At 37.1% G+C, this 18874-nt stretch overlaps 1 protein-coding gene across 1 annotated transcript; it reads right to left on the bottom strand.

Moving 5' to 3' along the window:
* Positions 1–596: 596 nt before the first annotated feature.
* LOC135675572 (pre-mRNA-splicing factor ATP-dependent RNA helicase DEAH7-like) lies at positions 597–17545 on the bottom strand. The gene is made up of 15 exons (XM_065185854.1): positions 17338–17545; positions 16577–16626; positions 14687–14867; positions 14421–14600; positions 14172–14296; positions 10578–10675; positions 10216–10324; positions 8547–8724; positions 6669–6898; positions 6408–6587; positions 5146–5217; positions 4884–5060; positions 4330–4391; positions 2586–2738; positions 597–2484 (listed from the first exon to the last, which is right to left on the bottom strand). Exons 2-15 carry the CDS (start codon positions 16580–16582, stop codon positions 894–896), a joined length of 3342 nt encoding a protein of 1113 aa, XP_065041926.1. The 5' UTR covers positions 16583–16626; positions 17338–17545; the 3' UTR covers positions 597–893.
* Between the last annotated feature and the right edge of the window lie 1329 nt (positions 17546–18874).

An 18874-nucleotide genomic window follows, 5' to 3' on the forward strand; every position in this document is an offset into this window, starting at 1 on the left:
TTTTTCTTCAGGTGGCTCAAAGGTGTTTTGTATTAATTACAACAATGTTCCTTGATGAAATAAATCTGATACACGATCTCAATTCTCAATTGCTTTTCATGAAATTAACAGCCTGGTGAAACTATGATGCGTGGCATTTGCTTATACTAGAACAGGCGAAGTGGAGATCTGCAACACAAATAAATTGGAACTCAATCAAGAACCAACCATTTGTTCCAGCAGACAGGGAGTCGCAATGTTCCAACGGAGTAGTCATGATGCCCCTTTTAGTTTCTGATATCTACTTTAGATGGTTCTTTTTGTTGCATAACACCACCATTCTGTTCTTTCCAAATTGACAATTTGGCAAACAGCTAGAAAATGATGCAAGAGAACCCACTGGATGATTTTAAGAAAACTAAAGACTTATAACAGATTCCTATATATTAAAGACCTATTTCAGAAGAAAGTCCTCATAACGTATTTGCGCTACTCATTTGCAATAATCATATTCATTCCTCTAAATCGCATGTGCTCTTCTAATGCATGCAACTCTTTCTACCAGATAATTCTGAAGCTTTATATCAAAACATAGGTCATAAATCAGAATCAGTATGTGGATCAGTCAATTGCAAAAACATAGCATTGGTTGGACCAGTCATATAAGAGAAATCAGAATCGAGAAACAAAAAAATCACTAAATTTCAAATTTTATAAAATAAGGATAATGAAAAAGAAAAGCTGTAAATGAGATGACCCCCGCTTTCCATTATTGCTAGAGGCGAGGGGCAACAACTAGTCCGGTTCGACTGATGAGGTAAAGCAGAGGCTTTCAGCACCTTGCTCTCAAAGAGAAATCTGTTGCGGGCCTGACAAAAACAAGAGACCAGCACTGAGAGTAATTCTCAGGCCTCTTATTTATTCGGTCTGAGATACGTCCTTGGGCCCTTCCGCACACCTACCATGATGACTTGCTGCTGCTGTTTTGCCTTTTTCTCCCGTTCCCTCGCCTCGTTCAACTTATCTGCTTCCGCTTGCTCTTTTCTCAGATTCTCTATCTCCTCCTCCATTGCAGTCTTCTCTTCCTTCTGCTTCTTCTTGTGTTCAAGCATAGATGTATCCGACTCTTTAACAGAGAAAAACATTGGTCCCAGCTCAGCCAGCCAATGTGGCTCGACTGCAGTCACACATTGCATATACTCCTTTGTGGTCAGTACAAGTTCATGGTAAACCACGTAATCTGGAGTGTATCCAAGCCCATACAGTGCACTGCTGGGATGCAGGTGGCAGGGCATTCCATTCCGGCAATTCACATATTCACCCACACCTTTCAATCTGGCAGCATTGTGGAAATAAGCAGAACAGATTGCTTTCCTGACCACATCCCACTCCATCCCACATGAAGTCAGGGGAATCTTCAAGGACTTGAGTATGTCTAACAGCTGGGATCTGACTTCCCTTGCCTTCCTAAGGCCCTTCACATGCAAGAAGTGGTCATTGCACCAGTCCCCACGGTATTGGTTTGCTTTCCATTGTTGGTATACATTGAGAAGTGTCAAGTGATCAGATTCTGGAACAAAGAATTTTTCCCTTGCCGCATCGCTCTCCTCTGCCCGATCCTTTGGTCGGAAGAAAACTGAAGGCACTGAAAGCATAGACACGATTGTTAAAACCTCATTTATGCACTCTAGCTGCTCCCCCATCAACAACATTTTCGCAAGCGGTGGATCCAAGGGAAATTCCACCATCTTCCACCCAATCTCAGTGAGGCTTCCAACATTGTTCAAGGCGCCCAACACCCACAGCTGGTACATTGAATTGAGAATATTTTCCTGCGGGGGCGGATCCATGAAGTCAAAATCCAAAAGATTTTCAATCTTTAAGGATTTAAGCAGCAAAACCACATTGCCCAGATTTGTTCTCTGGATCTCTGGAACAGGGTTAGGAAGCAGCTCATTTTGATACGCAGACTCTGTAAATAACCGATAGCAAGTGCCAGGACCAGTTCTGCCAGCACGCCCAGCCCGTTGGTCAGCTGCTGCTCGGCTAACTGGAAACACTTGTAGAGCATCCATGCCCATTCTAGGATTGTAAACCTTCATTTTACCATATCCTGTGTCTATGACATAAAAGATACCATCTACTGTAAGGGATGTCTCTGCAATGTTGGTTGCAACAATGCATTTCCGAGCACCATCTTCAGCTTTCTGGAAGATCTTTGCTTGCAGATCAGCTGGCAACTGAGAATAGATAGGCAATATCAAGAGCTTTGGGACTGCTTTGCTTGTGGATGCGATGAGCTGTTCCATACGCTCAGCAAGAGCATAGCAGGCAGCTTCAATCTCATCCTGCCCTGTCATAAAGATGAGAATGTCACCAGGAGCGCTTGTAATGTGAATAGTCATCGCCTGCTTAACAGCAGCTTCAACATAGTCTTCACACGGTGTTTTGCTGTACAGGATATTTACATGGAATGTCCTTCCAGGGATTTGAAAAGTCGGAACACTGGAACATAGAGAGAAAAAGGTTAGGTTGGCCAGGAGTGCAGAGAGTAAATAAATGGGTCATCAGTAAAGGTATTAGCTTACAAAGCTGACTCATCTTACCCTCCAAAGAAGTCGGAAAATTTTTTAGCATTCAGCGTCGCAGACGTTACAATAAGCTTGAAGTCGCGTCGCCTAGCAACTACCTTCTTCAGTATACCAAATAAAACATCGGTACTCAGTGATCTCTCGTGTGCTTCATCCATGATAATTACTCTGGGAAAAAGAAGTATTTCTCAGGATAAACAAAGTTCAAAAACAGTTCATGTTATGAAAGCAAAGTTCTATGTGATTTCCTAACAATTTTGTGCCTCAAAAAACAAAGCATAAAAATTAAGTTTGAGAAAACAAGCAAAAGACATTCAAAGAATCTTTCCCTCTTAACAATTCGAAGATCATAACTACCTAAAGTCTGTTATGTATATAGTAACTAGAAACAATATTTGTTTTATTGCCAATATCAACATTAGCAAACAGTGAAGTTTTTCAAGCTAAGACAACATAACATCACTTAGTTTAAATCAATGCATAACTCAAAGCCCTTGTACATAACGAGACTCTATCCTCTTCGATTCGTCGGACAGGAAGAGCATAAAAACAATGAGATCATGAATAGAAATAGCTTTATGGGTCAATTTACACTATCTACCATGCAGCAAAGGAGAAAACAAAACTATCTGATAGCATAAGCTTTAGACATAGAAAAGAACACCAAGAACTAATCCATCCAAGCTTGCAGTTAGTATGTCCAGGAAAAAGAAAAAATCCACCACGAAGTAAATCTCTGGATGATCCAATGGAGAACAAGGACAAGCAATCCTGGTTGACCAGTAGGTGACCACCGCAAAAACAAAAAAGGTAGCTGAACAAGAAACCTCGATGATATCTGTTTGATGAAGGTAGCTGAACAAGAGATCAAATGACTTGAATTTCCACAGTTAGAAAGAATGACTTTCTGGAACAACTGTGAGCATAAGATTACAGCGGTACAGCATATAAAGGGGAGTGACATGGTGAAGGATGCAACAGTAAGAATTTATAACTACAATTATCATTTGTTGATTGTATGTTCCGACAGGTTATTTGCGTATCTTCCAAAAGTAGATACCCAATGATCTAATTTAATAGTCAACATTTAATCAAAAACCCATCTCTAAATCTGCTGCGAGAAAGCATAAATCTAAGATCTTTAATCCCCTCAAGCTAAATATTAGGAAAGATATTCTATGAAAAAGAATGGCACCTCATCTTCCAAAACCCCGCCCATCTCTACATCTTCTGTCAGAAAGCATAGTTCTAATATCCTTTTTCCCCTCAAGCTAAATATTAGGAAAGATCATATAAAAAAGAAGTAAGAAACTCTAAAATGTTCCTCCAATATGCTTTGGAAAAGCATAGTTCTATTTCCAACTTCTCCTAAAAGTAAATAACAAGAAAAAGTCCTTTACTAAACAGTGATGGAAGAGTGTTGTGAAAGATAATTCTCAGCAATGAGTCTTAGTTTACCAGGTAATAGGTTAGTTTTATGTTCTCCTTGACTTTTTAATACTGTCACATATAGACATAACCTCTTTTCATCTTCTACCAGTGCACTTGACAATTTACTTATTGATCTGATGGACGTGAACAAAGGAAGTAAATTTTAAGAATATCCAAACATCATGGCAGAAACAAATAATCCTGCAAGCTAAAGATAATTTTCTATGGAATTTCATATCATAGAATAAGAACAACCGATTCTAAAAAGTGTGGAAAATAAGTCTTCTTAAAACAAAAATAGAAACAAAAAAAAGGACAATAAGCATACCGGTATTTGTCAAGATCAGAGTCCTTCAATGTTTCACGCAGAAGTACCCCATCCGTCATGTACTACACAAATAAAATATAACATTCTGGTGAGTATACTTCAATCTAAGATAAATGATACAATTAAGTTTATCACCAGAAATTACTAGAAGATCCTAAATAGTAGGCCAATTAGTCCAATGCATAAGTGAATTAATCAAGAGAAGAATATAGCTAGAACTTAAGTAGGAGAAATCCTAATAAGATTCCATAGCAGTTGCTAAACCAATTCATAATAGTTAACATTTTGAAATAAACCTACTGTATATACAGTGGAATGCAATCAAGGAGTGAATTTTGTCATGGAACTAAAGATATCAAAGACAATAATAAAATGATCTAAATACTTCAAATACTGTAATAAAATGAACTAAATATGTCAAATACCATAATAAAATGGACTAAAGATGCCCATGGAACAAAAATTAACATCGGAAGTTCTAGACTTTGAAGTAAGCATAAAAATAATAGTAAGAACATGAAGTAAAGAAATTCCAAATAAGGTAAAAAAAAAACCTTTATTATAGTATTTGGACCAGTGACATCTTCAAATCTTATGGCATAACCAACTTTATCACCCAACTCTGTTTCCATCTCCTCGCTGACTCGTTTAGCAACACTCATGGCAGCCACACGTCTTGGTTGTGTACAACCAATAATACTACCATTTGTATATCCATCTTCATGAAGATACTGTCAGGTAGCTTTATCATCAGCATAACAATAAACGGCTTATATGTTGAATAAAATCAAAGAGAGTATTGGAAGTGGGTGTTACCTGTGTCAATTGAGTTGTCTTCCCAGAACCAGTCTCTCCAACTACAACTATTACCTGATTTTCACGAACAACCTAATGTAGAGCAAGCAGAAGAATTAAGCACAGTGATAAAAAATTGCATAGGAAATCATGAACATATCAAAAACAACAATGATATCGCCAACACGAGGAAAATTTTTAATGGTGTTACAACTAACATGTAATGTCTCAAATTTAATAATACATAGCACAGTTACTAAGGATATCAAATGTACTGGGCCATGCTACAAGTGCAGGGTATCTTAGCCTCATTCATGATATGTGTAATATGGGAGTAGTTGAATTGTTATTTGGGAATCACTCATTTAAATAACTGGTGGTCCTAGAAATCAACTATGCATCTAACAACAATGCTAGAAAATATTTTAAAAACTGGTCTGATATTGATTTTGGTAATCTACGGGACCGGTACAGTACCATTTTGTCAATGGACTTATACCTTTGGTATCCTTGTATAAAATAAAAAATTAATTTCATGTGTACCATTATAAAGCTAAACATTTTAATGAGAAACAAAGAACGAGAGGAAGAATGGGAGAGAAACTGAGAGAAAGGTGTGAGGGAAAATAAGAAAGTGAGAGAAAAGGGAGAGAAGCTAGAACAGAGAAGGGAAAGACAATTTGTGACAGAAACAAAGGGTTGTTGAGCACCATTGCAGTCGAATGTTGTCAGTAGCTGACAGAGAAAGGATTACAAAAGAGGCAGGGAAAGGGCAAGAATGTGAAATCGGTATTCAACTTCAGCGGTGCAACGCAATGGTGAGTAGTAGTTTGAGTGAAGAGGGAGAAAAGACAGAGGGGAGAGAGAGAGAGAGAGAGAGAGAGAGAGAGATCAAATGAGAAGTGTGTTAGGAATCATAGAGATAGCATGTGTTGAGTTAGTAGGTCACACTCCGTCCGTGTTTATCGCAGGAACAGAATGAGAAAAGACAAATAGAGTGTAAGGAGAGGGAAAAGCATTTGCATGGCTGCTTTGAATACTGATAGCAAAGAGCAGCAATCTAGGTTCGGATGGATGACTATGGTTGTGAGAGGTGGCGAGGGGGATGAGAGTTGTTAACTTTTGGTGTTAACTTGTTTTCCTAGGAAAGCCTTAATCATTAATTTCATTCAACATATAACAGAAAACACAAAATAAGATATGACGTTTAAAGAGAACCAAACAAAGCATGCATTACAGAGTGCAAAGTGAATATGTTGACCAATACGTTTATAGATATTGACCTTCAACAGTTCCTCACGAACAGAATATATTGGAAGATACTGCCTTTGTTGTGAAATGGACTTCGACTTGGCGAACTCACTTACTGCTTCACCTTTCTCTTTCATATGCCTTGCAAACTTGGCTTCCTCTTTAAAATCCACTTCGCCTTCTTCTCCTACCACTGCAGTATCTGCATCAATCTGATATTTGAGGCAGAGAAAGTTGAGTTATTCAAAGGAGATGGACAAGAAAATTAATCAGCTAAGATCACAAATACTAACCTGCTCAGCTGTCTTCTGGACCCCTAGAATGTCACCAAGTTTTGATCCTGCCAGCTCCCAAAACCGTTGGCGTGACTTATTCATACTCTGCTTTTCATGAATTTCCCTAACCAGAGCAGAACCTTTACGAGCAATTATGGCCATATCTGATGTGGGATCTTTAATAGGCATTACAGGTTCAGCCTGTTTTGTGAATACCACCCTACCATCCAGGAAAGGGGGCTTTGTATCTGCAAAAAGTTGGAACAGGTGCTCAGTAACTTCAGCCACTTGGTAATACAATTCATTAGGACCAAACAACACACATATCAGTATAACCATGTTTTGCCAGAACATGTCAATTAACACACATATCAGTATGTGCACGGAGGAAGTTGTGAGCAAAAAGCACAAGCAGCCTTTTGCAAAAATAGAACTTCAGTCTAGAGGATTCATCACTAAGAGTTTTTTTTTCTTTTTTTTTTTTACTTCATCAAAGATAAGTTAGGATTCCTCCAAACAAACATGGTATTTAAATAAAATTTGACTCACTCAAAACAGTGGAAACAAACAACATCTCTCTGAAAGACCAGCATTTTTTCATGACGCATGGATATTTATCATAGATGATGGAATATCAGATAAGTCTAACGCAGGACAATTTCTATTATTCAAGTCTTTTATCTTTTTTATCAATGATGGCCCTTCAGGATCTCTCAAGAAACTGCTTATATTTACAAGACTTCCCAGTAGACTTCTTAAACAAAAGGGTAGCTTGCTTCTGGCATAGGTATTGTATACTATAAAGAATGCAAATGACATTCAAAATATCTTAGAAACAAGTGACATTTCTCTTCCATAAGCTCTCAAACAGCTAGTTACGTTTATTACAGAAACAAATTGCACATTTCACAACATAAATCCTTTTGGAAACATAGTAAGGAATTGAAATTCTTAAAACACAAATAGTGAATGTTAATCATTAGCACGTTAATTCTCACAATTGTAACCCAACTCTTTCCGAGTATTAATTAGCACAAGAAGCATCAACCTTAGGTTTCTGTAACAAAATGTATAGTGCATTGCACATCCGCATAATTTACAATAGAACTGAAGATGTTAACAAAATGTGAAATTGTAATAAAAAATGAGGAAGAACAATTTGAGCCCAAAGCCAAATTGCACTTAGTCAGGTCTCCATTGAGTCTAGATATGTCAGGGTTAATCTTCCTATTTTTTGTAAATTTATTTATCTTACAGATATTTTCTGGTCAAATTTGAGAAATGATTTTTTTCTATTTTCTAGGTATTACAAAATTATTTTCATTAAAATGTATAGAAATGATTTTTTACCATATTTGGATATATTTAGGTTATATTATGATTCTAATGTTATCCTTACTTTTTATATGATATGCAATACCAAATCTTGGTAAATAATCCTCCATTTTTTATAGATTTGGGTATCTTTAAATTAGATTAGGATTCTAATATTATCTTAATTTTTGGTAAGATATGTGATAACAAATCTTGGTACATAATCCTCAGGTTTGTTATGCCAAAATAATCACCAAAGTTGAACAGGAAAAATGTGCAATAATAGAAAAATATCGGACTTGATATATAAGAATTTTTTCTTTAATTTATGCAAAATCCTTTTGTAAGCACTAATATGAATCTGATTATAATGTGATTACCGTAGACACCTCACTAGAACTTGTGAACCAAAATCTATAGCATGAACAACAAACATCATCCTAAGAGTTCATTATCAACTTCATATTCCTCCTTCATGACAGAATAGGACACCGAGGTACTCACAGGAACATAGCATCAATGGTAATGATAAAGACATTACAGAGTAATACTGTAGAACAATTAGATCTAACTTCACCATACCATGAACTAAAAGGATGACTTTGCGCTCATCCTCATCCTCAAAGTTAATCTGCACCTCTGTTCCTCTAACAGCCCCCGATCTCAATAGCTGTCGGTCTTCCCACTGAGCATTATCAGCAGTCAATTGTGATAACTTCTTACTTTGGGCAAGGGTCATCAATGTTCCATCCTTACGAGTCTGCAGCATTACACATATATAAGAAAAAAAGTGGTATATGTAAATGAATTTATTTTTTCTACTATGACTTGCAATAATATTAGTACAATCTCCAAGTTGTATCAAGGATAAAGATCCAGCAGGTGATAATGACTTTGGGTTAACAAAGTCTAGATAAGTCAGGAATCTAATAAGCCAAGCTTTTCAACCGCTAAAGACAAATTTAATTAACTAGCCTTACCTCTTGAATACATCCAATATATTTCAGATGATGTTCCATACATGATAACTTAACAGGCTACATATCAAACTTTCCAGAGGTGCCATTCACTATTTTATTTATTCTGTCTAGACATTCATTTCAAAAGCCTTAAGCTGCTCCTACCATTTCAAATATTCTTCTCGGCTACTCAACATAGTGGCAGACAAAACATAGCTGCTCTTATAAATAATTTTCTTTTAATCTGAAGGGTTACTGCTGGTTCAAAAAAACATGTTCATATCAAGCCTAATACTAATGTCCTGCATCATGAGAGAGTACATGTCTTGTACAAGATGGGTCATACGACCACCGCAATATCAAAATCAGAAACATGAAACTGCATGGGGAGCATTCTAGAACCTTCCACTTCATATCAGTAATATCAAAATCCAAAAAAGCTTCAGTCAAATTATTATGAGTGAAGCAAGCACAGATGTAAGAGGTGTATAAAACAGAGCGAATGTGAACAAGGTAAAAGGCCAGATCAGAAACAAGATGAATCTTATAAGCAGGGAAAAAGGATGACCATGTCATACTTTAGGGAAAACTTATATATTAATTTCATAACTCGATACAACATACATTTCTCCTAAGTAGTATAATAAAAATTAAATCTCGATATAGATCAGAAAGACAATAAAGATTACAATTGACTGCTTGTATTTCTTATTTTCTTCTTTCTCCCAAGCCATAATCTTTAATACTGTCATATCAAAGGCTGATATGATGTATTATTGCTACATCCATCAAGTATAAGTTTGATGCTTATTTTGGATAACAATTAATTAGTTACACATACCAAAAGCTGCACTTCAAATATTTCACCAGAAACCAAGGTTAGAATCCTAAAATAACTAAAATAGTCTCAATCCCTTTTCACAACAAATACTAATAAATTAAAAATGAAAATTCTGAAAGACAGAAAAAAAATAACTTGACACAATTAATTAGGACCCAACCTCATCCATAGACTAAATCTAAATTTATAATTGCATTAGTGGTATTAACTGAAGATCCAAAATGCAAGTATCACCATGCTACCCAGGAGTATGTGCTACTAGCCTCACTTTTACCAAAACTAATTGGCTGAACTCACATTGAAGTACTTCCAACAAAAATCATTTGTGCTTCTAATTGCAAGCTAACATGAAGAGATATAAATTTATAGAGCAAAAATAATATGGAAGCTTATATTGCTAAAACTACATTATTTCGGTATCAGGAATGGAAGAGGCAATGATATATTATACCAGTTTCTTTGCCAGTGATGCTTCTTTCTTTTTATAAGAAGCATCATCCCCACCAAACAATGACGAGCTATCACCATCAAACATTGTGTTATGTTCATCTCTGTCGTACCTACAAAAAAAACATCAAGGGACTTAGAGCGCAATTGATACTTTCATGACATACCATTCATTAAGCCCCAAAGGATTATGTACAAGAAGCAATACGTCAAAATTATAGAAAATAAAAGGTGCTCAATCCTTGTTTTCAGTAAAAATCTTAGAAAAGATAAGTTGATTAAATTGAATGTCGGAGTAACATTTTCAAGACAAGTTTATAACACTTTGATTTCAGTCAAAAGAAAGGTTCATAAACAAGCACCTACCATGCTCGGTCAGCATTGTAATCCATCTCTTGGCGCATTTCCTCTGTGATCTCATAAGGCTTAAATGTGGTTAAGGTGCTTTCAGCTGCTTCATTTTCCTGGTATGGCAGATAAACCAATGAACAAACAAGCGCAGATAAGCCTTTGAATTCATTAAAAAATAACTAAGAATCAAAGAATACTAAAAACAAAGCACATAGGAGAATGAAGCAGAAGCTAGAAGGTCATAATAATGAAGACAAATGGTATGGTTTTCTCACCATGTATAAATGAGGCTACATTAACTTAATAAATAATGATATGGCAACCAAAAATGGACAATATTCCCTTGGGAGTAATTAGGCATGAATTAGTAACAGAGCCAGTGAAATGCATAGCAAACAACATTACCAGATTTCAACTTGGTATCGCTGAACCTATTAGACGATGCAACAATCAAGTATTTAACGCTAAAATCTGCGATGCCAAGCTGGTTGACATGTCCCTTTCACAAAGAATTATATAAAAATATGGTAACAATGTTCGTCTCAAGGCACAGCTTTAACTTAGTTGCTAATCGTCTGAAGCTTGTTGCCTTGTACAGGAGTCATGAAAAGAAAAATAACCATGGGGGTGTTATTTGTTCAAAATTCTTTTCTCGAAAGGTTTTTTATGGTAAGCCATTTTCTTTTTATTGGAAAACCTTTCTTGTGCCTAAACGGAACCAAAGGATGTGACTTGTAACAGCATGTTGTCAGGATGGCAACAGCACAATGCAAGTTAAAACATCATGCCAACAAGTTGACAGTATGCAACTAATAGAACCACAAAATCCATTATACATATCCACCCACAAGCTATATTTATCCGAACACCTAACCAGGATACGAAGAATCTATTCCACCAACCTCATAGTACAGATTCATCTCCAAGGTATCATTGTTGCATAAAAACCATTCATGTCATGCCATAACTAGCCACCGAATAAGAAAAATTTTGAAAGGGAAATGTATATCTCACTGGATTATCCTAGTTGTAATTACTGACCAATAAAGCATGCAGCAATAGATCTAGCATATCTTAAAACCGCATGGTTGGTCAGTGCTCTATAGTGTTTTTCTTCAGGTGGCTCAAAGGTGTTTTGTATTAATTACAACAATGTTCCTTGATGAAATAAATCTGACACACGATCTCAATTCTCAATTGCTTTTCATGAAATTAACAGCCTGGTGAGACCCACCTGGTGAAACTATGATGCGTGGCATTTGCTTATACTAGAACAGGCGAAGTGGAGATCTGCAACACAAATAAATTGGAACTCAATCAAGAACCAACCATTTGTTCCAGCAGAGAGGGAGTCGCAATGTTCCAACGGAGTAGTCATGATGCCCCTTTTAGTTTCTGATATCTACTTTAGATGGTTCTTTTTGTTGCATAACACCACCATTCTGTTCTTTCCAAATTGACAATTTGGCAAACAGCTAGAAAATGATGCAAGAGAACCCACTGGATGATTTTAAGAAAACTAAAGACTTATAACAGATTCCTATATATTAAAGACCTATTTCAGAAGAAAGTCCTCATAACGTATTTGCGCTACTCATTTGCAATAATCATATTCATTCCTCTAAATCGCATGTGCTCTTCTAATGCATGCAACTCTTTCTACCAGATAATTCTGAAGCTTTATATCAAAACATAGGTCATAAATCAGAATCAGTATGTGGATCAGTCAATTGCAAAAACATAGCATTGGTTGGACCAGTCATATAAGAGAAATCAGAATCGAGAAACAAAAAAATCTCTAAATTTCAAATTTTATAAAATAAGGAAAATGAGAGGAATTAGAAAAAATAGACCAAAGACATCATAAAAATAATGTTGCATATCATATATTAATTTGTAATGAAGTTACTCTAAATTACTATATTTCATAAGAAAATACAGCATGACAAATAACAAATTAGCTGATGCATCTTATTTATAGTTAATATATGAATATAATATCCAAAGAAACACAAAGTGCCGTGTGTTATATTATTCATTACCTTTAAATTACTGATAAATCCTGAAGGGGTTTTGTTTTCCTAAAAACTGAAAATGTTTTGCAAATATAAATTTTATTAAACAAGTTAATAAAGAAAATAATATAAATAGAAAATGTTGAAAATGTTGAAACAATATTGCAAAAACTAAAAATAAAAAATTAATATTTAAAAGTTTTATATCATTTTAAAATATTTAAAAGATATGTTAAAAATTATTCCAGCAATACTATGTAAAAATAAAAAATAAATTAAAATCAAAATAAGATTGAAATCTTTGTAGCAATTAATTACTACTAAATTCTTTAAATGTGAATTGGCACTTTGTAACGCTTAACTTCAGAAAATGCAATATAACATACAACAATTACTATTATACTCACTGTTGTTAACAGGTCCAGTTAAATTATGTCATCATCATAACGATAGTAGTAGGTAACATGTAGACACTGGAGTCTAATCCATTCTCTGTGGAATATAAACAGCATGTTGAATCTGGTCTAAATCCAAAAATCCAATCAATAATCCAAGATACAAAAATTTAAGTGAGATTCCTAAATCTGTCAGTCTTTCCAGTTTTGGGGCCCAAAAGGGAGGGGCACTCTTTCTCCTCCCTCTATTGCGCTAAGTCTGCCTCCCTCTTTCTTGTCTTGTATTCCTCTGCAAAATTTCTTCTTCTAGGTGCCCTCTCTTCCCTCACAATCTCCCCTCCCTTTTCCCTCTCTTCTTCCTCGTCTCAGTTATATTCTCTCATTCTCTCGGTCAAATGGCAAGATTCCAAGACTTAATGGGTTGGGATGTGCTAGGATAAACCAATAATGGAAATGTCTGATCCCAGTCAATTTATCTAAATACCCAATTTCTCGGAATAAATCAGATCACCCTCAGCCAATATTGATCCAATTATCCAACTATCCTACAACACAAAACCTAGTCCTGCTCCTAATTTGTAAGACATTATGTAATCTGCACAATTACATACAATAAAGATTGACACAAAACGTAGTTAATTGCATCATGAATAAGAGTCTCTACTGTTTATAGTGCATGAACCAAGCTACAAGAACAAAAGACATTCATCTGGACATCACAGTCAATATAAGACTGCCCTCAGGTCTATAAGGTTATACAATCATCAAATAACAAAACTAACCACATACAAATTGGAATTCAGAGATAAATATGCATACAGAGCAAACTAATGCAAGGAAATAGCTGGCATCTCATTCGTCAAAATTCAAGTTAGTCTCTTCCATTTATATTAATCATAGTCTAGAGCTTAATGGCCATGGTTAAACAAGCAACTAGAGACAAGAAGCATTTATCATGATTGGCCGGATTAATATTAAAAGCTTGATTGAGGTGCTACTTCTAGCTTTAAATGTTTTGGGCATTTATCAATATGTGCAACTCTACCTTAATTTCCCAAAGTTCTGTTTTTGATGCTAATATATTCTAGGAAAAAAAACCCATCATACAGGCACATGCAAAACTGAGAACACAATGCCAGGAACCATATAGCACTGTACTTATTAGAATTAAATAGAAAATAGAAACCCTATACAGGTACCTCTGAATCAGCTGCAACAGTAAAATGTAGCCGATGTTTTCCACTCTGAGACGAATCAGATCTTTTTGAGGAGCCTGTGGCACGTATTGGTGTTGGAGAGGGAGCTACACTATCCCATGGAGAACCTGTAGTCCCAATGGTCATTTTTATCATCAAAGCTTCTAGTGATAGTACAAATAAAGGTAAAAGAAAGAGATTTTCAAGTAAATGATATAATAACTAAAATCTGACTTATTTTGTCATACTTGCCTGCAGGACGAGGTGTATTACCGCCCAGCCACGGGGACACAAGCCATGCATCAGGTGAGGCACCTGCCAACATTGGAGAGGGTGAAGGTCGATATCTGTGAGACACAGAATAGTTGTCCCTAGAACCTCGACGTGGAGTATCTTCCCATTCCCACCTCCCGTCATCCCAGCCTGACCTAGCTGGGAATTATAGGTCTCATTAGCTCAAATAAAAAAACCATGTAGACAACTGAATAAACCACATTCAATCAAAAGATCAAACTTACAAGGAGTGTTTGAAGTCTGTTCGTGCCGACTCCTCTTCCTGCTATAATCCGTAGTATATCTGGATCTCCCGTGTTCATCTCTTCTGCCATATTCAACACTGCGATACCTTTGTTTCTCACTCCTCTCGTAATTATCTGAACTGCGAGAATGAATGCTCCTAGAGCTTCTAGACGAAGAGACCTTTCGAACATATTAAGATAGTGCATGTTAATATATACTAAAAATAGAACAGATCATCACAATATACCAAAGCTTATTTCATTTTTAACATCAAATAATCATTAATCAACAATTTGATTAGAAAATGTTAGTTACATGGTGATGACGATAAAGACGATATTTATCTGAGTTACCTTTGGAATTTTGGTCCTAGAGACTTAGTAATTTGTAATATCTAATCATCTCATTCTCTTCTGCTTTTCTAATATAACGAGATATAAAATATGTGCAGAAAAATGAAAAAGAACAGTAAAGTGGTACAAATGATGCTCCCAATCACTGATCTTCACTACAAAAGCACTTAAAGAAACTCAACCCAACCAGCATCTTGTTAATAAGGTCTATCATAGACCACCCATCGTCTTTGCAGACTTACTAGCCCACGAGGAATTACTTGCTTACGGTGGGCCTCGAATGGTGTAGATCCCAAAAGGCACCTTTGAGAGAGGAGCAGCCTTCAGCTTTGTCCTAGGCATTGGCTCTCCAACTCTTCAACTAATATGGAACTAAATGTGGCCTCATCACAGCTACAGATACTGTGGCCCGCAAAGATATGTCGGCTCTACGGTAAACCTTGCACAATTTTGACCTTTTAAGGTGGACCCCAAAGGAGATCTCCGAGAGCAGGTGGCTTTTGGCTCTCTTTATTAGGCATTCTTGCCAACTCGACTAGATGTGGCTCATCACTTGCAAAATAGAACATTATATAATTCTTAAGAAGGTTGAAGGCTTGAGGCTATATTTCTACACAAGAGATATAGTTGATATAACATGGTTAAACAGAACTATGCAAGTATAATATTTAGGATGGCCATCCATGCTTACTTAAGCGCACATCAAAAAGAACATAAAAAACTAACAATTTGCATTTACCCATTTTGATATGCACAGAATTCATATAAGCCGGCATGATAAGATTTTGGTGCTAACATGCACACCCTAAACCCAAAAAAATACCTAGTTTTAACAGCGAGCACGGTAACAACTTTTTTCTACGAAGATAGATTAGGCCTGCTACTTATTTCTAGTATGACATGATATATGCCTGAACCAGCAAAGGAAATGCATGGCAAGACATTGTACCATACCAACCAGACAACAAGCAATTCCTTCATACTTTCTTCCGTCATCGAGTCCCAATCTTAGCATACATACTGTTCTCACTTTCCAGCCACCACATACATGTCGCTAATCTCGGCTTTGGTTTTAGTAAAAATGCATTATTCCTAAACAAAAACCAACTGAAACAAACTCTATAGAAGCAACCCAATACAAGTAAAGAACTACATGCACATGATCCCCAAAAGAATATTCTCGAAAAAGCTGCATACAATTTTGATCTTACATAGTATCATTTAAACCAACATTATCATGTTGTTCTACTTTATTCAGCCCCAAGAGCCTCCACACTTCCTGACCACATCCACGGTCTAGCAGGATAACAAACTCTATTTTTCCAAGATAGTGGTTGTTGAGTTTATATCGATAACCTTTTTCACTTCCTACATTGATCAAATGGTGCACATGCAAATGCAAATGAAGTTGTCTAGTCAGAAGTATACCGATAAAAAACACAAGATCATAGGAGAATGTATGTTAAACCATGAAAAGAAATGGACTGGATAATTAATAACAGTTTAATAAAAGCTGAATATTAATTTAAAGCTCACCTCCATAATAGTTCTTCCACACGCTACTTGTGATGTGAAACGGATACTATCTGCATATAATTATGATACAATAGCATTCAATTAGAAAGCAGAAAGAACCATAAATGTTATGTAACAACAAATTATCAAAAAATAAATAAATTTTCAAACGAGTAAAGAGAAATATTCTATATTCTTATGAATGACCCCTTCAAACAAATCCAACCAAGTTTTTTTTTTCCTCAAAATCACTCAAGAACAAAAGATGATATCATAAAAACTTAACCCTCTCAAAATCTACATGCATCACGATAGTTCGTCTGAGGGGTATTTTCGTAATTTGGACAAAGGATAGAACCGAAATTTTTCAAATTTCGAAGGGTAAAACTGTCTTTTGCCCAGAAAACCCTAACCCTCTCCCCTTCTGTGTTGCCGGCGGCGGCCACTGCAGGGGCCGGGGGGCGGGGGGCGGGGGCGGCGCCGCCCCTGCAGGTGGGCGCCACCGCGGGCGCGGCACCCGCAGGAGCCGCTGCCTCGCGGCGCCTCTGCCCACGGGCGGCGCCGCACCAGCTGGCCAGCGCCGCCCGCTAGGGCTCGCTGCCGCCGCTGCTAGCGGCTCGCGTGCAGGCCCAGCGCCGGCAGGCGACGCCCTTGCGCGCGGGCGCAGTGCCCGCGCGCAGGTGGCCGCCGTGCCTGCGGGCGCCGCTGCAGGCGACCTGCCTGCACGCAGATGGCAGCGCTGCCCCGTAAGCTTAGAAAAAGTACTAGCCCCGTATGCTTACTTCTTTCTTGATTTCTTCTTTGATTGAGCGCGGTTCTGCAGGGGCGATCTAAGGCCTCTTTCTTCTTGTAGGTGCCTTCGCAGCAGTCCGTCGTTTCTTGAGAATCGGACGTTGCTCGCTCAAAGATCCTATTCCAATCATAAGCCGCTGCAACAGTAATGTAGCCTACACCGCGGAGCGTAGCTTCCGGCCTTCCTTTAAGCCTATAAATAAGGGCAGCAGTTTACTCATCTCTTTTGAGTCTTGTCGGTTCTGTATCGATTGTGGCAGAAGGTTCGCCGAAACATAAAATAAATATTTTAAAATCAATCTATCGTACGAATAATATATCATTGTTGAAAAATCTTTAAGGTGAAATTACATACGTAACGAAAGAATAAAAAATAAAATCGTTAATTCCCCGTATGTTTGTTCGTTGTCGTGCGAAGATTGATACGCAAAAAATCGTAAAACTTAAAATTACATATATAATAGATAGATTGTATATCCCGATGCCTCTGTAAATTTTTACGAGAGGGTGAAAAGGGTCAAGCGCCCTCCTCTCCAGCAGTGATTCACACGGCAAAATTGCGACGCTCCTCAAAACTCCAAACTAAATAGAAGTCCCTATCAAACCCTAATGAATCCTCCCCTATTGAGTATTGGATCTGTATCCAATTACCCAAACCTTTTTAGATTAGTAGATCTATATATTTAATAATCTATAATTGGCTTTTATTAGATCTCATCCATAGGATCTAATAATTCATGGGCTTATTGGATATCCAATAAGATATATGCTCCCTCTAGGTCCAATATCGAGCTGGTCGTGAGTCATACCTGTCAGAACTCCTTCTAGCTTAGTGTATTATTATCTCCATAATAATTCATTCGACTCATCGACTATGGATATACTAGACCACTATGCCGCAGTCCCCAGATAATACAGAAGAATCCAATTAATTGGACCTGATCACGTGATCTACACGTATAAATAATGCAATTTTGAGTACAGTCAACTAACTAGATGTGTGTAAAAATGATCAAACATCCATCATCTTATTGACACCGACGGTCACCAGACTCTGAATCGACGCTTTCGATTCACATGGAGCATTGGAAAATGATCCCCACTCGACGTCTTATTAATTCCACGATGGCTGGTGACGTCTTATTAATTCTACGGTGGCTGGGGACGTCTTATTAATTCCACGGTGGCTGGTGCAGAAGGTCCGAAGACCTGGTGGTACGGTTACCCTCCTCCAATTGCAGATTAAGAGGACGAAAAATATACTAAAACCGTGAAAAGTGGATCGATCCCCATTTATCTTACTATCATATTCTGTTAACAGATGCCAACTGCCAGCAGACTCCTTGTCATAACCTTACTCTCTCCGACTCGTCCAAAAACTCTTTAGCCTATCCATTGATATTCATTTTCAACCACTCGCTCGTAGGTCATAGATGATGTCAGCCAATTACATTGAATGCTTATTAGATGATGCTTCATGTCTAAGCTGGCTACACCACTTAGAGTTATTTTCTTATTAGACTTTCA

The sequence above is a fragment of the Musa acuminata genome, chromosome BXJ1-6 (genome assembly GCF_036884655.1).
Source record: "Musa acuminata AAA Group cultivar baxijiao chromosome BXJ1-6, Cavendish_Baxijiao_AAA, whole genome shotgun sequence".
In the NCBI taxonomy this organism is placed as follows: Eukaryota; Viridiplantae; Streptophyta; class Magnoliopsida; order Zingiberales; family Musaceae; genus Musa; species Musa acuminata.

Bases quoted from the DNA above. Each gene is read 5' to 3' on its own strand.
- LOC135675572 (XM_065185854.1), bottom strand. The intron at 5,061-5,145 runs GTAACACCCACT...GCTACCTGACAG, and splicing joins AGACAACTCAATTGACACAG to TATCTTCATGAAGATGGATA. The intron at 4,392-4,883 runs GTTTTTTTTTTA...TTATTTGTGTAG, and splicing joins GTCCAAATACTATAATAAAG to TACATGACGGATGGGGTACT.